The sequence below is a fragment of the Annulohypoxylon maeteangense genome (assembly GCF_022496945.1).
Source record: "Annulohypoxylon maeteangense strain CBS 123835 unplaced genomic scaffold GGS22scaffold_14, whole genome shotgun sequence".
NCBI classification, from domain to species: Eukaryota; Fungi; Ascomycota; class Sordariomycetes; order Xylariales; family Hypoxylaceae; genus Annulohypoxylon; species Annulohypoxylon maeteangense.
This window is the reverse complement of record NW_025953261.1, coordinates 901,136-921,684: the sequence shown is the minus strand read 5'-3', so window position 1 is coordinate 921,684 and position 20,549 is coordinate 901,136. Positions and strand designations below refer to the sequence as shown.

At 45.0% G+C, this 20,549-nt stretch overlaps 6 protein-coding genes across 6 annotated transcripts; 3 read left to right on the top strand and 3 right to left on the bottom strand.

Moving 5' to 3' along the window:
• Positions 1-143: 143 nt before the first annotated feature.
• Positions 144-3,476, bottom strand: GGS22DRAFT_195648 (Piwi-domain-containing protein). The gene is made up of 4 exons (XM_047965702.1): positions 3,195-3,476; positions 2,076-3,112; positions 1,769-2,013; positions 144-1,719 (listed from the first exon to the last, which is right to left on the bottom strand). The coding sequence occupies exons 1-4, from the start codon at positions 3,383-3,385 to the stop codon at positions 358-360; spliced, it is 2,835 nt and encodes a 944-aa protein (XP_047816781.1). The 5' UTR covers positions 3,386-3,476; the 3' UTR covers positions 144-357.
• A 1,837-nt stretch (positions 3,477-5,313) lies between these two features.
• Positions 5,314-6,742, top strand: GGS22DRAFT_169128 (uncharacterized protein). The gene is made up of 4 exons (XM_047962270.1): positions 5,314-5,545; positions 5,621-5,909; positions 5,969-6,313; positions 6,373-6,742. Exons 1-4 carry the CDS (start codon positions 5,391-5,393, stop codon positions 6,694-6,696), a joined length of 1,113 nt encoding a protein of 370 aa, XP_047816780.1. The 5' UTR covers positions 5,314-5,390; the 3' UTR covers positions 6,697-6,742.
• A 1,320-nt stretch (positions 6,743-8,062) lies between these two features.
• On the top strand, positions 8,063-9,594 carry GGS22DRAFT_169127 (peptidase S28). The gene is made up of 2 exons (XM_047962269.1): positions 8,063-9,239; positions 9,294-9,594. Exon 1 carries the CDS (start codon positions 8,146-8,148, stop codon positions 9,232-9,234), a length of 1,089 nt encoding a protein of 362 aa, XP_047816779.1. The 5' UTR covers positions 8,063-8,145; the 3' UTR covers positions 9,235-9,239; positions 9,294-9,594.
• A 2,277-nt stretch (positions 9,595-11,871) lies between these two features.
• On the top strand, positions 11,872-12,996 carry GGS22DRAFT_169124 (uncharacterized protein; the record flags this gene model as incomplete). The annotated part of the gene is made up of 3 exons (XM_047962268.1): positions 11,872-12,194; positions 12,252-12,450; positions 12,502-12,996. Coding segments are annotated over exons 1-3 (770 nt in total), but the record flags the coding sequence as incomplete, so codon positions are not given.
• A 1,426-nt stretch (positions 12,997-14,422) lies between these two features.
• GGS22DRAFT_169123 (small oligopeptide transporter) lies at positions 14,423-17,454 on the bottom strand. The gene is made up of 5 exons (XM_047962267.1): positions 16,857-17,454; positions 15,854-16,797; positions 15,293-15,800; positions 14,718-15,208; positions 14,423-14,654 (listed from the first exon to the last, which is right to left on the bottom strand). Exons 1-5 carry the CDS (start codon positions 17,154-17,156, stop codon positions 14,564-14,566), a joined length of 2,334 nt encoding a protein of 777 aa, XP_047816777.1. The 5' UTR covers positions 17,157-17,454; the 3' UTR covers positions 14,423-14,563.
• A 281-nt stretch (positions 17,455-17,735) lies between these two features.
• Positions 17,736-20,374, bottom strand: GGS22DRAFT_169121 (HET-domain-containing protein). The gene is made up of 2 exons (XM_047962266.1): positions 19,893-20,374; positions 17,736-19,820 (listed from the first exon to the last, which is right to left on the bottom strand). Exons 1-2 carry the CDS (start codon positions 20,251-20,253, stop codon positions 18,088-18,090), a joined length of 2,094 nt encoding a protein of 697 aa, XP_047816776.1. The 5' UTR covers positions 20,254-20,374; the 3' UTR covers positions 17,736-18,087.
• Between the last annotated feature and the right edge of the window lie 175 nt (positions 20,375-20,549).

The window sequence follows — 20,549 nt, the reverse complement described above, 5'->3', positions numbered from 1 at the left end:
GGATATTAGCCACTAGTGAAAGATCCATGGATGTCACACGCGTCCATTTGTAGTGCGCGCAATCCGTCCTCATTACCTTTTTGCATACCTTTTTTTCGGCAAGTAGGTACTTTCTAAGGACCATGTTCATCATTAATCATTAGGTGCCTATTTAATGAGTGTATTGCTAAATCTAGCTTACAACAAGTAGAAACCAACATTTTAAGGGAATGAAAATGCCATGAGCTGCTTGGCGGGTTATTTAGTGTTGCGCGAAAGGGTGGAGAGAGGTTTGGGGGTTTATTAACAACCCAGGGTCAGAAGTCGTAGGAAGAGAGGTACCTATCCCTGAAATGACTAGCCGAGCCGCATGAATTCTCAGATATAAAACATCGTGTTCTTGAGATTATCGTGGATTTCAAAGTCTTTAATTCCAGGGGAATCATCTGCGTAACAACGAGCGCGCTGGCAGACGATATCCGCATAGTAGGCCGGCGTACAGATGCTGACAGCACAGGTGCTGCGCCCGAATAAGAAGCACAGGCTATGGGTGAAGGTTTCCAATCTGTTTGCTGCCTGTGCGCCGAATTTCTCTCGAAAAATTTCATCGTGGACGACGAAATAGTGCGCAGGTCGTGCGGTTCCCTTGATCGGAGTGTGTGATTGCAAGAAGAAATCCCAGTTGAGCATCTCGGTCACGCCGCGGTCAACTATCGTTCCTGCTAGCGGGTTGTAGTCACTGGAAGCAGCGCCGGGGTATCTGTAGAAGCGCGTGTGGTGGCGTTTCCCAACCACCACAATGGTTATCTTCGGCATCCTTTCTTTCTGGTACAGCTTTTTGCACGCGTCCCACAACTGCGGCAGTTCCTTATCACGAACGAGTTTGTATTGGCCTTCCGAGACGCCGTCGCGGTAAACAACGATATTTTCGGGATAAGATCCATTGTTCTTCGCCCCCCATAGTTTAATCCGGCTCTTTAACATGTCTCCCAATTCTTCCACCATCTCCCCACCCTTTTCTCTCTGGCGCCGTAATGTCGCAGGCCATTGTCCAAGGCGCGTATCCACGCTTGCCACCATCCCCGCAATGCTAGGGGCATCTTCGATTGGCGAATGTGTAACGTCGATGCCGACAATCATCGTCTTATCCAATCCGAGGATATCATTCAGGCCAAATCCATCAATAGCTTGATTGTGGTTCCCAAATTTTAGGTTGAATTTGAGAGCAAGGTTTCCAGCGAGGGATGAGGTATTGTACTGCGACTTCTCCAGAGTAGATGCAACAATGCAGACTGTTGTGACTCCGAACTCCATATCACCAAGCCTCTTGATCCGGCTGTAGGTGACCTTGCTTGAGTCTGGTAAGATTACAATCATGCAGTTGATCTCCTTAGTTATAGATTTGAAGACTTTCCTGAGCTCCCGTTCAAATTCGTTGTTGTTATCCTTCACATTTATGTCTATTGGTTCCCGCCGTTCATCGATATCTACGCCGTTTTGTTTCAATTTTCGGAAACATTCTCGGAGTATCCTCAGGTGGTCATCTCTGTATGATCTGATTCGAAGAATCTTACATTGCCATTTTCTAGAATCACTTTGGGGATTCAGTACCTTACCGGACAAATTCCATCTCGTCTTCTTTTCCCAGTCTCCTTGGCTGTATTTTATCCTGGGCTGGGAGAGCACACGACTTTCGACGGTTATCAGTTCATCATTGGGGACCGAAATGCCGTACAGATCCTATACTCATAGTCAGATATTTACCATTATAAAGCTTGCTCCGACTTACCATCATGGGATTTTCACTCTTCGAAAGGCCGACCGCCCGCATACCATCAGGTATAATATCTCTCATATTATCCAAGGGGGTGCGTACGGCAAACCTTATCATCTTAGCTGTTTGATCAGTATTTCCTTCTGCTTTGGCCCTCTGCCCAGGCAATACTTTACATAACTCCGCCGGGAGATACGTCGGGTTCTGGCGCGAACCAACATTGAGTACTGGGAGCTCAGGATTCAAATCCTTGTTCCGTTCTATTAATTTTAGCATGTTGTTACGAATATAATGAGGGGAGATTATAGATAGATTTATTTACCTTTCCGAAAGAATTCCAAAATTGAAATGCGTTTGTCTTTGCCCTGGATCCAGAATGAAACCTCATTGGGACCAGCCCCGTACTTCGCTACAACTGGCGGGTTTTCAACTTTCTTCTTGTTTTCTATCGTGCCATCCTCTGGGGAAGCCAGATCATGGATTCTAAACACTCGTCGAGTGCTAGTTTGGGCCTCGTTCTTGCGATAATGATACTCGATTCGAACTCCTCGGAGAAACTTGCCCAACATTCGAATAGTAGTATCCGTAATTCCATTCTTGTAACAATAACTGCCAATAGTCCTATCGAGGGTCGTACTCAGGTGAAATATCCCGTAACTGACATTTATATTTGCTAAAATCCGAGAAGTTGCCAATCGGATGCTTGAATAGTAGCCCCTGATTGCAATTAAGCCACGCCCAAGATCTTGAGCGGACGTTCCGCCTAGGGGAAAAGATCTTCCCGCGCCAATCGTCGTATGACTGCTTGAGTTCTTTGCATAATAATTCAAGAAGATGTTCAAAGCCTGGAGTATACTCTGTCTGTTATACTGACTGGTAGGATCTCTGAGGTAGTTTTGAAGTGCCGAGAGAGGCAATAGCTCTTTGAGCACAACCTTGATCTGATAAGTCTTGGCATTCTCGCGCGGCGCAGTCTCGTTCTCACTATAATAAGGAATTGTGAACGTCCTGCCTTCTCTTTTGATGCTCGTGATATCCTCACATGAGATGAGAATTTCGTCGAAGTCAGTAACCAACCCCGTATTCGGCTGCGGAATTTCTTCAAGGAGTAGACTGATAAGTCGGACAAGTTTCTTCCCAGTCGGCTTATCTTCCTTGTTCGCAAATATTATGGAGTAATGCCTTAGTATTTTTTTAGTGTTCATATTGATTTCGACGTAATTGGCCCAAAGTCGGGTTTTATCTCCTAGGTCGCCATATGCTGGCCGTCGGGGGATGATGTTTGTGTCTAGATTGGGAGACTTCGGGATTTTTTTCTCTGCTTCTGTGACCCCTTCGTTCGGACTTATAGGATTTTCTCTATTGAAGTTCATGTAGGTGAGTAATAAGTCAAATAGAGAATATACATAGGTAATATTTGGCTTCCATAGTCTCTACTTACTCATACGCTTTATGTTCTCTAAGGGCGGCTGGTGCAGGACCGCTGAATCCTGGGCCTCTACCGTGACCACGGTCTCGATATTGACCCCTACCTACACCCGGACCTTGTCCTTGGTTTTGGCCACGACCACGAGCAGTATTCTGACCGCGACCATAGCCTCGGAATTGACCCCGACTACGACCACGATCCATTGGGTAGTTAAAGACTGTGATAAGAATGATAATACTATAGCTTAGTCTTCGATATGGCAATTAATAGACGGGTAGAAGGGCTCTAGATAGGTAGATTGTACCGCAATAAAGATATCCTAAAGAAAATTGAATGATGTAGAAGGAAACTTGTTATATACCTACCTAGGTACTAGGCATAGGTAACTAATTACCTAGAATTATTTCGCAGCGACAGAACAGTTCATTCTTTGTAGCAAAGTTTCCTTTCCGTGTTGGCTGTTTTGATTCGTGGTTTGTGCGATAGGAGATTCGTTGTCAATGCAACCAACGCGTGAGTTTGCATACAAACACCCGTTAAACATAGAAGGTTTTTTTTATTTCTTACATGTCAATATTTAAGAGTATATAATAAATCTGTTGGTTAGGCGATACGACCAATCAATCCGATTCACCGACATATGGCTGGTTGATCAACTTGCTTTCAGTTATACACATATGTACCTACCTACCTAGGGTACCTATCCATGTAAGCATTTATTTGATTGTGCGGAATTTATTATGATATGTCATTACCTACCTAGGTACCTAGGCCAGGTGTAGCAACATGTAGGTATTGTTGTTGGTTTGTACCTTGTAGGTGGTGAAGTCTTTTCAAACTACCTACCTAATCGTGTATAGGTGCAATCTAGCAATTCACAGTGGCAGTGCTACGTAGCAGGTAGGCTGAAATTAACAAGTCGTCTCTCACTATTACAAATGTATTAAGTTATGGATATCAAGTTTAACATCTAGGTAATAGATATGACAAGCATGACTTAACAATATAATGTGAAACATAGGTACCTTCCTACTAGATAGGTACCTAGGTAGGTAGCTAGTAGGATGACCCTGCGATGCCTGCGTCCTTCCGGGCCAAGTCCCACCCTCTCCGATCTCATACTCCACTCTAACCCGGAACTAACGTCGTTTCTTTCAACTACCCGTTTTACAACCTGCAGCTTCCTACTGCTTTCTAACCCACTAGTGCTTTAGGTATGTGAGAAATTATTATAATATTGAGAGATAATATACTTGGTAGGTATGTACTAAGTAAAGGAATATTCACCTAGGTACTTAGTACTTAGTAAATATAGGTATGATACCTCAATTGAAAATGATAGTTTGAAGAGAGTGAATGAAAGAACGCCGATGTTTTTGCCTAGCAGGTACTAGGCCGATACTAGACAGGTAGGTACCTAGTATCTAGGTAGAGGCATTTTTAAGAAAGCACAACACTGGCAGGTACCTACCTACTTAATACCCGAGTGGTAGCTACTAGCTAGCGCCTCGACACCCCCACCCTCTCCGGCCTGCCACTAAGTGTGCAGAGATCGCCCTGACACATTAACAATTTGACAAATACATTCACCTTCGAAATACTAACACGTTAATCGCTAAAATTCGGCGTACTTATAGGTAGGTAGGTACCTATCTATCCCTACCTAGGTATCTTTTAAACTTTAAACTAACGGAAGAAACCCAGTAAGTGTTTACTTACCAATCAGGATCTGTTAACTACCTAGGTAGGTACCTAGTACCCCGCCCCCGCCTAAATCCTTCGTTACGGGACGGACCGAGGCCTCGTAGCGGATATTTCAAGCGCCATAAATGAGAATGGAATGCAAACCTCACTTATATCTCGGCCTAATGGAGCACTATGCAATTGGCCTCTTACTTGACGGTTATAATACCCAAGAATGGAAATAAAGGTATGACTTGTGACTTGGAAATGGAAAAACACTGTTAGCTTCTATATGCATGAGATGGCTGGCTTAGAACAATTGATCCATAGATATTGCAAGATGACAGTGCACTGCCCCTGTGAGGCAGACTGGCTTATTCTATCTCCCATCTTCCTTCAAGACACTTTTGAATCAGCACCTCGTCTTCGTAGACTGTGTTTCATTTATATATTCTGCTCTTTGCAATATTTCGCTTGTATCTTGTTTTAACACTACTAGGTACCTACATACCACCGTCAATAACAATGAACTCAGACAACTCTGAAGATCACAAGCCGAAGTTGGCCAACAAGCAGAGGTCTAGGCTTACAAGTGGCCTGAGTCAAGGAAAAGTCAAGCCACAAGATATCGGCCTGAAAATATTAGCCCAACCTGTGGATGTTGAAGATATCGAAGTCGAGTAAGTATGAGCCTGGCTATTGAACGTCACGATAAATAGGTTGGCTGTCAAATATACTAACGAGTTTGTTGATAGCATCGTGGCAGTTCACGGTATCGGCGTAAACCCCATCAAAACCTGGGTGTTTAAGGAAAACAACGTTAATTGGCTCAGCCACGAAACTATGCTTCCCGCTGCGATACCGAATGCTCGCATCATGGCGTTTGGTTATGCATCGTACTGGTTTGGGGATGAAGCAGTTAAGTTAACTCTTGATGGTGTTGCTCGCAAGCTGCTTATGGCACTTGGTAGCGCACGGGATGGATGCAAGCATCGGCCAATCGTCTTCATAGGACACTGCTTTGGAGGTCTTGTCATACAGCAGGTAAAGCCTCTAGCGAGTTGCCTAGGGTCTAATGAATCCACCTAATTTTAAAATTATAGGCCTATACCATAGCAGCATTACATCATAAGGACGAGGACTTTTACGGTATATTTGACTCTGTGACGGGAGTAGTTTTCCTGGGCACGCCGCATTATGGAGTTCAGGACAGCTTCCAACGTCAAATACAGGGTCAAATTTATAAGAAGGTTGCCGAAGCAAATATTCAAGTGCAAGATAACATATTACACAGCATGGCCCCAGACAATGACTTACTGGTTAAATGCGTCTTTGATTTCACCAGGACAGTTGCTCTAGAGCAACAACAGGCCCCAAAACTCTTCTGCTTTTATGAGCAAAAGCCGTCTAGGATTGACCTAATAGTTGGACTTCCCAATATCACGCAGGTCAGTACCTAGTACATTGGACACCCATGATTGGAATCGTACAGCTCATTTTTGGATAGGAGTTCATCGTCAATGGATCTTCAGGAATCTTGCATGGACACCCTTGCGAATGTTTGCCTTTGGATCACTTTAGCATAAACAAGTTTGAGGATAACCAAGATGACAACTACATCTCGGTACGCAGGCAAATCGTGAAAATGGTAAAAGGGTCTAAATATATCATGAAGGGTAGAAAAATAATCCAGGTGCCTCCAATGGGAGATTACGAGATTATTGATGGCCATAAGCTGCAGAGATTGGAAGGTGCTGGCACAACGAGGACAAAGCAGGAGACGGTCGGGGATGAGATTCATAATGGGCAAATATCCCCAGCCTGCTATTGACTACCTAGGTATCTAGTACTTTCTCTTATAAAATTGCATATATCACGATTAAATTTCGTTGTTGACCTTGAAATGGTTCTAAGTTCCCCTTGCCCCCCTAGTAACCCCGATTTCGTGCTAGGCTACCTAGGTAGCTCCAACCCCTCGCGATCGCGGGGACCGCAATGGTGGGGTAAATTTGTAGCACAAATTCCAAGGTTATAGGTACCTACCTAACCTAAGGCACAGAAGCACAACAGGCACTATCTGCACAAAACCCAGAGAGTTTGGTGATAACTATTTCAACCAAATGGAATATTACTCCGTTGAATGGTCCGAAATTAGGTACCTACCTAGGTACTTACAATCCATATCATAGACTTTTATGTATGAAAAGTTTCGTTGTGAGCCGCTCGAATGGATACCTAGTAGGTACTAGGTAGGTAGCTTAGGTACCTAAATTAATACCTACCTGCCTACCTGCCTTGTAGGTACTTAGATGTTAGTGGTTTGATTAGGCGATGCCTAGTATTTTACAGGGGTCTTTCCGCCGTAGATTTACAACTTGGCGGGTACCCAATTCCCTCCTGAAGAGTTGATTTATCGCCATGTATTTCCCTATTAGGATGTGTGCTGTGATATCGCTGGCCGTCGATATTCGGGGTTTCCGGCATTGAAGATGAAATTTGTGCCCTCAGCCGCAGTCCGCTGACTGACTTTCAAAAGAGCTGAAGAGTTTTCCCAATTTGCTTTCGCGTCGGTCACGCTGTACCTAATAACTGAGTAGGTCAACATGGTAGATGTGTACCTACGAAGTAGACCCCGCCTCCAAGTATTGCCATTGTTACTGCGCAGTGGATTTGTTGGTTAAGATTGGCAACGAGGTTTATTAAACGCTTCAAGTTACTTAAGTAAGTAAAAAGACTTTTTATAGCAATTCTATTCCTAGGAAAAATAATCTCAGGCAGCTGGAACTATCGGGATAACTCACCACGCCCTAGGTAGCCACGCATCTGGAAACAACCTACATAGGTACCTACCTAGATATATAAGTATGTATATCTTAGTCTCCAAGCCGAGAGACCTTAGTATCCAACCCCATTCAATACCTCGGAACAATCTGTCACTATGTTGACTACCTTCCTTTTCTCAACCGTGACGGTCATGGGGCTAGTGAGTGCTTATAACACAACCTCAGAATGTGACTATAAATGGGTTAACCAACCTATCGACCACTTCGGCGCTGTTAATGGGACGTTCCGACAACGCTACAGCATATTTAACGAGTTTTATAAGCCAGGCGGGCCAATATTATTCTTTCAGGGCGAGGAAAGTTGGTTCTTGGACTGTGCCAACACGACTGTCATGTACGAATATGCCAAACAACTGGGGGGACTGGCCGTTTCTTTAGAACATCGCTATTTCGGCCAAAGCCTTCCGTTTGGGCAGGCCTCCCACAGTCCCAGCAACATGAAGTATCTTACCCTCGACAACGTTATGGCAGATGCCGTTTCCTTCATCGAGCATATGAAGGAAACTAACAACGGTGCTTCCGAGAGTAAGGCCATCATTGCCAGTGGTTCCTACGGAGGATTTCTCGCGGCCGCATTCCGTCTAAACCATCCTAACACGTTTTTCGGATCCCTTGCGGCCGCAGGACCCGTCAAAGCGTTCTCCAACAGCAGTAATCCCGAAACGTACAACTGGTGGAGATGGGTTAATCGAGTCTACCTCGACCGTTCCAAAGAGGCCGCAGACAGGATCCAGAACGCCTTCACCGTCTTACAAAAGCGGCTCCAGACAATAGACGATGGAGGTGTGAGTCTGAAAGCAGAGCTCAATCTATGTTCTGCGCCTTCTCCGAACGACACCATTGGCAACCTCCAGCTCGTTCTAGACTTGACCAATGTCTTTTCATTCGCTGCCGAACTTAACTATCCAACTGTTCAGTTGGGTCGAAGCCCAGTTGCTAACCCGTTGGATAAAATTATCAATATAGTTCTGACAGAGACCGATCCTGTGCAAATCCTGAGTAAGGCATTCTGGCTTTGGTTTGGAGCTCCAGGTCCATCTCATGCTCCATGCCTTAACTATACGGATCCGACTTTCCTCGCCTCTGCCGTTCCACTCATCGAAACAACGCCATTTAATTATATTATCTGCAATTATATCCCTCTGGCATCATCTAATATCCCTGAAGGGACCATCTTCCCCGCTTTTCCGACAGCATCAGACAGTCGGCCCCAAGCCTGTAAGCTTGAGTACGGGCATTTGCCGATGACCCAAGAGGAGATATTCCAACGCTACCACTTCTCGCCCGAAGACATCAAGAACTCGACTCGAATCATTTGGTCGAACGCCGAATATGACCCAACAGCTTCCGTCAGCGTTGATTATCTACCCCCCTCAACCGACATTTGCGCGTCGAGGATGATATTGACAAGCAACATCGCACATAGGGAAGATCTATTCCTGCCGGGACGTAACGATAGCCCAACTCTCACGCAATTGCGCAACAAAGAACTACAGATCTTCAAAGAGTGGTTGCAGTATTGCTAATGGATCTTGATAACCGTGTTAGTGTTTAATGGTAAACGTTTGTATAATAGGGAACGTACCAGACGGAGAGATGTAGTGTGACGAAAAGTGCCGTTTCTTGTCGCATGACCTATACTCCTAATATTACCTACCTAAATAGTTTAAAATCAATTATACCATCTACCTATTCAACTAGTAGACCTATTCTCGCACCTGTTTTGGTTTCCGAAACATGCTTGTAATAGTGCCTTGAGGTGTTTCAACACTTCGTAGCGACAGTCTCGAAGCCAAACTTGGTATAAAGCCGAACGCCCTCAGGTGCTGCAACAACATATGCGCATCGCCCATTCTGCTCAATCTCTTCACATATCCGTTCCATCATCATTGAGCCAATACCTTGTCGCTGATATTTTGGGCTTACCGCCATAAAAGTCAAGCCTGTATTACCTTAGAGGACTTTTTAGTAGGTACTAGGTACCTAGGGAGCTATAAGTTAGGTCGCAATAAACCAACTTACGGCATATATTATTGCCAAGATCCCTCAAGAGCCGATCACGTTCTGCCCTTAAAGTTTTAGATAGAGAGATCCAGGCATCTATATCAATATTTTCCGGGACCCAGGTTTTCTTTCGCTTTTCTTTCTTCGGTTCTTCATTTATCTCATCATCCATCGCTTGTTCATTACTCCGATTCATAATTGTCCATCCGCAGAATCCGACAGGAGTACCAGCCGCAGACGAAACCTTCAGAAAATATCCCATCGGTCTTCAAATGCATCTTCCAACATATCAGCATACCATCGAACTATTTCATCCCTATGCATCTCATTCATCGTGTTGAATTGTGGAAACATCGTCCGATACAATGGGCCGTTTTGCATTGCAGGTACATCGACATGGAGCGCAATAATTTTTGCGTCGGAAACATCGACGTCGTAGATAGTAAATATCTAGGTAATGTTTGTGACGTTATGTTCTGCGAGGGTGCAGAGTTGATGTTGTTCTAGCGTAGATCGACGGTTGCGAAAAAACGGCTTATTTAGCGAGCTAGCGGATGATCATCGCTTAGACTGGGATGCTAAAACATGGACTTGCGGGTGCGACAGACCTACAAAGTATGAGGCTCATATTCAATTCAAACAACGAGGCAGGTGCATACCTACCTAGCAGAATAGCGTCAGAATAAGTGAGCCATGTGCGAGCCATGTATTAATACTACTGTAATACACTGTAAGTTTACTATCCCCTAGACTCTTCGATGCTGTGGTAAAGCTGACAATTTCCTAGTTAGATAATATAGGGGATAGATCAAAACACAGTGTAATACAGTACCATTTCGGGTGGTTCACACATGGCCCATTTATTCTGACGCTATTCTGCCTAGGTACACACCTATGACCTGTGCTAGCAAGTTTAAGAAATAACCTTGTAAGTGTTATAGAACAGGGGGGTGGCGTAGGCGTCACGATTTTCAGTGGTTGGAAAAGGAAATTACCGGGTACCTCCATAGATGCAAGTGAGAAAGATGATTGAGCCACGATACGATGCCCCGCTGAAAGAAAAGTAATAGAGTAATAGAATAAAAAATGCCTTGCCGAAGCAGCGAAGATCTGATGGTGTGTACAACAGACCCACTGCTGTGCCGTTATACAGGGCTTCGGCTGCAACCTCGATTGGATAAACAGAGCAATGATGAGATTTGGGGGCTTTGGCGTTCCCCTTAACTTTCCTTATTAATACTTACCTACTACAGAGATTTAAACGTTTTTAGTGAATAGAGAGTGTAGAAAATCCAACTGTAGGTCATAGATACCAAGTAGAGACCTCCTATCTATGGTAGACATCTTTAACTAGGTACCTACGGGTAGGTATTGTGAAATTGGTGTATCGATTGAATTCACGTACATTTAAAGAGCTTAAGGGCGAGATATTTCTATGGCTTGGTATCTATCATTCTTCAGCAGCTATTCTGAGCTAGCTCCACTAACTTCGCCCGGCTTGCCGAAAAGCCCTGCCATAGGAAATCAATGGGTAAGAATTTCGGGAGCCAAGATTCAAATCACGCGAATATCATGGACAAGCTTACATCTTTGTCAGCCAGCGTTGTTTCACCGGCGGTTAAGTTCTGCCATCATCTTTAGAAGATTATTTGGTAACGTCTTGGCACCAAGAAACAATAGGTCAATCTTATGGACATAAACAGACATCAATATGACAGGACTTTTCCCGAATGATCATGAGAAATAACATCAGATTAAAGGTTACATGTATATAGGTAGGTAGGTACCAGTGCCTAGGGCAGATGTAAAATCTAACCCTCTTACAATTTCTCGCGTGAGTGGTTGAGGACGAGACAGACAAATACCTACCTCGTAGGTACCTATAAATGATAATAAACTGATGATCTTATATTCAGGCGCAACATCTCAGCTATTCTTTCAATGGCGGCTCTAAAGCCTGGAATAGGTATCACGTGCCTCTAGAAGGATTTCGGTTGGGTCTCACAGGGGTTCCACGGCGCAAGCAGCGCCCAGGTGCAGGTTTGGCGTGCTAAATACGAAGGATGATACATCTTGGCTCACAGGGGTGACGAATCCTAACCCATAAGATCTCGAAGATTGTTCATTGGAAGCGCGCGCATGCTCTTTTCGCTTTTCTCAACATCCGAAAACCATGGATCCTTTTTTATCTCATATCTAGATCCGACCTGTATAATCCTCTTCTCCCAATGGCGACGCCAACGTTGGTGAACTCCTGGACCCCCACCCTGGCGGGGTGCCTCAGAACCAGCGACTACTGGATTTGGGATTATCAAGTAGATATGGATCAGCGAACAGTTCTAGGAGGCCCGTCGCAGATACAGAATTGCTTGCCAGCTTCTTGGGACGGCACAACCACATATGAGGGAACGGGATGTCCGCCACAGTACACATCTGCCTGTCAAGGCGCGGGTTCAGCAGCAGCGGTGACATGTTGCCCTTGGTAAGCCCACATAAATCTTAATTACGATGTGCAAAATTGATAAAATCTTCTTTCTAGGGCATATGCATTCACGTGTGAGCTCACAACGACCGGAGGACTGGATCGTGAGACATTTCGCTGTAAATCAAAGCACACCGGAACTGGTTCGATAATTGTGACGCGGACTGCTTTCAGAAGTAATACAATCGTCTTTGAAACGAGAGTTGAGAATACATCTCTCCATTTATTCGCATTGGCAATTATGTACACGACGCCGGTCAGTCGATCTTATTTCCTAGCAATAAATCCAAACTAACCAAGGAAATAGGTTGCAACAGCCACTGGCGGCTCTTCGATCCCCACCAGTTCTGCAACAGGGACTTTCTCAACCCCGGAAGCGTCATCTCAAGATGATTCCGCAGCTCTTAGTCCCGGTGCGGCAGCAGGTATCGGGGTCGGCGCCGGAGTCGGAGTTCTTCTATTAGGATTTATCGTAGGATTCTTCCTATGGAGACGAAAGGTGTCAAGACGCGCGGAGAATACACTAATCTCGGACCAATCTAATAATTACACCCTCCCACCAAAGAACACAAGAGAGCTACCTACCGTCGGTGAGCCATCAGAGCTAGATTCTGTGTCTGTTAGATAAGCGGTAATTTGGTCTCTGCCATGCTCGAGTATTGGAATATTCGGTTTATAAATGAAAGGATGTGTGAGGTCACCAAGAAAAGGGGGTACATCACAGAGATATCACTCTGTGTCTGAAATCATCCAAGTAACCCAAATATTAATAAGCCCAGCCAGAGGTCGCTGTCATATAGACAATTATATCAATAATTTAATGTTAAAATATTTAAAGAGTGTGTATTGCATCCTATATGAATACCATGTCTGCCTTTGTGTAAGGAGTGTTCCCGCCGTCACTTATCTCCACGAGGTCCCTTATGTGTATCACCAATCCGAGAACCTAACCCATTCTAGCACGAGGAAGAATCGAATGATCCAAATGAACGTTAACTTGTCCATCCCTTTCTGATGAAAGACTTGTTGTGTAGGTGGAGGAAAGGGGTGAATAGTAGGAGTTAAAAACATCATCTGACTCTCCTCTGCCTTGTAACATCCATACGGGTATTCAAGGACGTTGCAATACTTTAGCTGCACAACAAACATCCACATCCCTCGTTTTCAAAGCAGAGACCGCTACAGCATGCATTGACATCGTCGGTACAGTCAACTGAATTAACAGTGTTAGTAACTTGCTTTCATATTATCATCCCCGTTAAGGGAATGCGCTTGGGTTTTTGAGATCCACGGTAACTTACCACCTGAAGCTAGGCATCTTGGCTCGAGAGGGAGTAATAAGTCAGATCCTGCTGGCACGGCGGATGCTACGGCGAAGAGAGTGGCTATGACGGTAAGGGAGAAGCGCATCTTGTCGGTTGCTGAATATGATTGTCTTTTGAGTGTAGTAATAGTAGGGTCTTTAATTCTATGATTTGGAACCGGTTGTCTTTGAGAATGGTATATCAAAATCTGCCGAGAAGGGAGAATCACGGCATCTTAAATAGAACAATTCTATACACAACTCCCCTTACTCAACTACCAGCAGGATCGCCTTCTTGTTCAAGCCAACATGCTTTATCCCAATTCACATGTCCGACCTCCTCTTCCATCGCGAAACTTAATCCCTCATCCGTATTAGTTCCTTATACCTAGTAGGTATTGATGATAATGCGTAAATCAGTGGCGAGCTCCTATTTTGAACTTCCCCCTTTAGCTTACTACCTACGCCAAAGCCACTTTAGTGATGGTGTTCTGTTGGTAGGAACGGAATTATCTGACTGGTTCTATCATTCAGCCCAACCACCTTACTTACAGACGGATGACCCGCATTAGAATAGCACACCAAAACTGCATTTATCTCCGCATAATTCTGTGCTACCAACAGTTGTTATTATACAGTAGAGCTTACCTAGTACTATGGAGTTCCGTCATGACAAGCATTACCTCGGGCGGCTCTCGGTCGGCTTGACCTCTCAGCTATCCCTTACCTATGGATACTTACTCTTGGGCCTCCATAAGTTCAGCTAGAATCTAGTCACGGGTGAATGCTATTTTAACATCCATTTCTCCCATATTCGCGGGCTATTCTTATATAGGTAGCATTCGTATCATGCATATTAAGATGCAAAAGTTCCCCGGACATATAATTACTACCTAATAGGCAAACATGAAGGTCGGCGAATAATGTCAGTTCATTGCTGGAAATTGTTATCATGTTCGTGTTAAATATATGTGGAAAAATCATCTCGTATTGTCAATTGCTGGAGGCATCTAGTTATCTGAGAATGCTGATCATGTTAGTTCTATTATCTCATATCTGATATCTATCAAGCCCATGTTCCATTTGGTGGTCCGAAATATCCGACATCCGGCATAGGCAGCCATGGCAAGCCTTGCCCGTCAGCGGTGTTCTTCCATCTATAGGAACTGTTAGTATATCTATGACGATGTAACCAACAAATATTAGTAAGAGACGCTTACACCGTGTTTCCCCACCAGTCCGGGAATTGAACGTTGGGTCCGTATGTCACGGCAAAGAATATTACAATGCCGCTTAGAGCGAGGCCCGTATCAAGAGCAGCCGCGAGGACGTAGTTGTACTTGGTCCACCACGCGTAGAATTTCTTGTAGATAATCTTGTTGAAGACAAGGTTGACGATATACCAACTACTGTAGTTAATTCCACTGGCCGGCGGAACGTTACTTGTGCCCACGAAAATCAGGGGCCAATTGATCTTGCGGACCACGTCGTTGCCCGTCTTCTTCCAGATGAAGTAAGTGATAGGCGGTAAGACGAGGCCAATCCAGAAGAAATGTAATAGACCACTGTAGATCTTTCCAACTGAATAGAGACGTGCAGGGCCGACTAAGCCCCAGATGACTGAACTGCTATAGACGGTACGTCCTTGCGGACAACTGAAGCCGTTGGGTTGGTCTGAGTCACAGACTCCAGGAATGTTGCCTAACATCCACTAGAAAAATATAAAGTCAGTACTACCGAGGGCAACATTAAAGAGGTGAAGATATAAATACTACCTAGGTAGGTAGGTACTTACCAGAGTAACTCCAACTTGTGTAAGAGCACCAAGTATCGTAGCTATTCCTTGTGCGAAAAACATAGTACGGGGTGGAATCTTCAAGTAGTGGCCCAATTTCATGTCAGCAGCGAAGTACAATCCCTGGCCGACAACATCAGTCGATAGGGTCTTGAATAAAATGTTCGCCATTGGCCTTCCTTGGAACATGTAACCGCCGATGAACTCAGATAACACGTTAATTTGATTGGCGTTGACATTCGTCACGCCCTGAATCATTCCGCACGGCACCATGTAAATCATCCCCATAGCGAATGCGAGAACTATGCCGTACACCGGCAGTCCTGTGTGGTAGACCTCTGTCATAGCAACGCTCATTGCGAAGACAATGACAATAATCGAAGACCACCAGTACCAAGGAGTATCCTTATAGCTCTTCATAAGCCGCGCGTGGATATCGAGCTTAAGAGTTCCACGGACTGCATGTTTGATTTCGTCCCGGTGGAAAAAGTAGACGTGTGATAGGACGCTACCATAGTGTCAGCATCTTTGTTGTCGGGCAATTGGAGATTTAGGACCCACCTAGTAATTGACGCGAAGGAAAGGCCGTAGACAAATGCGAAAGTCGCAGGCAGATACGGCGGTGAGTACGCTTCATACTTCTCTTGATCAAATAAGTTGTTGGTAATGACTTTAGCTGTATCATAAAGCTCCCCAAAGCGATCGTACACATCTGCTGTGCAGAGGGGTAGGTAGGATGTAAACCATGTGTTGGTGTAGAAAATGGCAGGGGTAACGATCCAAAAGAACACCGCAAATCCCACAAAGACATTCAGGGCCGCCCAGTGGGGGCTAAGTAGAGGATTGGTATTATATGCAACCATAGACCAGTCAAATGTCAGAGGAAATAGTCCGAGCCCTGTTACCATTCCGAAGATATGGTTCACTGCTAGATTGTCCGGCACGATCCAACAAATCCATGTGAAGTAACTTAGACCTGTGAATATCAAGCCGGGAAACCAGTACCATATGAACGCAGCAGTGCACACGACCATGAAAAACTTAATACGGGTTATTTTCCAGCCGTTAGCCGTCGCATTGGTACGGGAATGGATGGAACTGAGCAGCGCGACATTGCCGAGAACACCCGGCCAGATCATTGTGGCCGGCGCAACAAGCAGGGACCTCGAAAGACCGGCAATTCCATAGCCGCACAGCTGGCAGCAAATGACGACCATGACCGAGAATCCAGTCTTCATTTCGAAGCCGTAGAACCTAGCTGCTTGGACAATGTTCGTCGCGTCAGCAGAGCCGAAGCCGAAAGAGACGTTGCTCATAACGGTGACCAAAGCATGTTCCTTGATGTTGAAATGGTGATCCGGGTTAAATCTGCTGATAGGGAGTAACTTAGCGAGAGCAACCCCGACAGGAAAAGCCAACAACTCGGCGACCAGAGATACAATATGGACACCCGGGTAGCGCAGCGAGAAGAATTGATTCACCCCAGCACCCAAGAATACAAACAGCTAATTAGAAAACGTTAGCGAGCATTCGAAATCACATTTCATTCGTCTCCCTGACGTACAATACCCAGAAGCCAAGCCCTGAGAGTATTCACAGGCATTGCGGGGTCATCCGTTTCCGGCACGACCGCTCGCACAGCCGGGAACGGGCTCGTGTCGGCATCGTAATCGCCTTCCTCCTCGACCTGGTGAAGAATCTCACCCATGTCGACTTCGAGATCCGCCAGGTGTCCATTTGCGATTTCAACATCGTGACTAGCCGTAAATTGGTCCTTTCCAGTCTTGAGATCGGTAGGGAGGTCATCACTATTCTTGTCACTAGCGCTATTCTCGAGCGCTAGGCCATTCTTCTCAGCTGCCATGGTTGGCAGCAAACCTCTCGCAGAGGGTAACGTGTAGGTGAGCGACGGGTTGATGATTGTCGATGAGGGCGAGACGAGGCGACAAGCCCATTGTTATTGGAATTGATGTCGGCTCTTTCTTGACGAATTCGGCATGAGAGAAGCCGAGAACTTGGCCACCATGACGCGGTCGCAACTTATTGTCATGTAGCTATCTCAAGGTGATAAGGTTAGTCTAGCTATCTATCTTAGTTATCGCGGTTGTGTCAAACGTTTGTCAGGTATTCTGCTATCGTCCTCACAAGTCCCGAGGTCTGGGTCTGCCCGCGATAGATAAGATCGACGAGACCACCGAGAGTAACCTTGTAATTCTGAAATAGGCAGTGCTACCAGTCCACTTAACCAATGGAATTTCAATGCAGCCAATCAAAAATCGCGTGTTTATCTGCTTTTCCTCCTGCCCCATTCAGTTAAACTAACATCGATTACATAAAAAGATACTAAAAAATAAAAATACAGCTATGCATCATGTTATAGTAGGTACCTAACTACCTAGGCGAAACACGCAGTATGATATTAAAGGTTCCTTAGATAGGCACAGTTTATTATAGTTCGCGACGGACGTCCGTCGCCAGGAATAAGCCAATCAACTTTGAGGGAGGTCCCTAATTAGGAAAGACTGAAACTTTGTGCGACCATGAATTAGGTATGTTTCGATGCCCAAATTGGCTTGTGTTCATACTCATGATTTTATACCTACCTAAATATCATGTTTTAGTTCTGTTATTTCAATAAAAATATCTATCGAGAACGATGTCGTATCACCCTTCTGCTATCACCTAGCTAGATTGATGTGATCGCACTTGAAGAACTTGGACGCGCGGTGTTAGCTCGCTACATCTCTTTGTGGAGTTTAAAATTGACCCACCACAACCTTGTTGCCCCGCCTAGGCTAAATTATTTGCACATACTCGAACTTTGAACCGTCAAATAAATCCTTCCTTAAAGCGAGGTCCTCTACATTTTGATTATTCTCTGGATGCCGATATTCAAATATGCCTACACGAACATAACGATCCGTACCAGCTGCGTTGGTCACAATGAGACCGGTAGGGGTATCACCTGACTCATAGAATGGTACGAGTTCAACAAGAAAGACTCGTTGTTCCCCGTTGATGCCTCTATTGATCGTGCACATCCCCTCTCCTGTGTCGGGAATAACTGTGAGCGTGACATAGTCGGTAATCGCAAACATGGAACCGGGGTTGCTCTCGGTTGCAATATTGAAGTTGTGTCCTTCAATTGTGCTCAGCTCTTTAATTCGCGCACGTAACTTGACAAATCCCCCTTTAACAGCGCCGAATGGTGCCATTTCATTCTCGAGCTCAACCTTGTATTCGCAAATCTTTCTAGTATCTCCCTCTTCGGCGATGTTCCAGCCGAAGGTATATGGAAATCGCTTACACATTATGACACGACCGCTAAGTGAAGACCAGCTCCACGATGGCGATCCAGTAGGAATGTGACTTGTACTGTGCATTTTATGTACCCTCCATAGAAACTCATTTCGCCAAGAGTAATTCTCCGGGTCTGAAATATCTACCATGAGACCCGCAAGATATACTAGCTTCTGATTGCGTTCCTTTCCCATGGGAATGAGGCTGGATGCTAGAGCAGAAACTGCTGGCAGTTTATCTGCCAAAAATCCCAAACCTCTCTCCGTGTAATCGTCGATGAGGTATCTCCACACATGCGTAACCGGATAGTCTCGAAATCCAGATATAGTATGCACTTTAGGGATCTGAGATTCGTATTGTGTCATAAAGCGAGGCCTCAACATGGGCTCAAAACCGCCGCAGCTAGAATTTGCTACGGTGCAAGTGAAATGTAAGTAATGAGAGGAGAATATTAGAATGCGGCTCGATAGCATGCTCTCTTGGAGAGTCCATCCTCGTAGTACGATAGGCTCGGGAACCTTTTCGTCGCTAGGAAAGCTGAACTCGGCTACGGCCTGGACGGATCCCAGCGTACCCAGCGAGTTTTTCGCTCGCAGATTTATTGGGCCAAATTTGTAGTTCTCGGTATCTTCCTCGCGGGGCATGATGAATCCTTCTGAACAACTAGCTGCAGATGCAGCGCAGATAGTAACCGTACTTTGGCCATAATAAAGCTCCATACGAGATATTTCATAGACCTTGTCTTCACTATCATCTTGGATGATGCAGAGAGAGTCAATCCATAAGTATTTTAATCCTATTTTGTTCGTAAACCATGCTGCATCACGGAGACTTTTTGGCAGCTGTGCCACTGGGACACCTTCTTTCAGAGCCTTGAAATTATCACGAGTTAACTGTATCGGCTGTGATCCACCCCAGCAATATGATAGGATTGCATAACCTTCAAGACATACCGTCTCCTTTTCAATAGCGGACCGTGAGTTCCAATCAATAAGTTGAACGTGAAACTCCGAGTCATTTGCTACTAGATGCAAAAGGCGAGAAGGAATAGAGTTGGAATCGATCGATGCTTGCCCTTGACGAGACATTATATTGTTTACTGGTCGTCTGCATTGTTCGTGGTCGTTCATACAGGACTCTATACAGCAACGAGCGAACTCTATAGATGTAGGAGAAGCAGGATCTAACTCGTAAGGCCTAGTAGAAATATCGACTGCGGCGGGGTTGCCTAAAAGCGCAAAATTAGCAAAAGCGATGGGATAAAAATAAAAACTCGGAAGATGTGGCTCATATGCGGTACTTTTATCTGTCCAAAGCGAAAGACGTTGCAATCCTCCAAGACCCAAGAATTCTTCTACTGTTCCATCTTCCAATGTTTCACTCACACCAAGAATAAGGTATGCTGGCACTTGAGGCAAACCCTCCTTCTCATAATAAATATGAAAACTCAGGTTCCGGTTGGTGGTTTGTAAATCCTCTACACGAATCATCTTCCCCAGGCTAGCGATAAAAGCATGAAAAAGCTGGCATCCATCTTGATAAGCCGCAGCAACTTGCTTGGTCCCACATCTGAATTGTATGGTGGTCTCGTCAAGCCCAAGATCAATGGTGATCTGTTGGCAATGCTCACAGCTATGAGGTGATTCTGATGTAAAACCCATGATGATTCAAACTTCGAAATAAACTCAGGCCGCTAAGATTAAGTATTGGATGGGTCTATAGTCTTTGGTGGAAGATTTGATGAAATGGGGATACAAATGTCCAAATGAAGCCCAAGCTGACATGGCCCTGAGGCGATGTTAAGGCGGTCAGGGAGGGCAGAGCGATGATGACACATTTGAATTGGACTCTGTGTGAGTTACGTACCGTACCGGGACCCACCAACGCCTGACAATGATTCTTTTTTTTCGAAAATCCCTGGACTATATCACAAGCATACCTTCGTTAACAAATAACT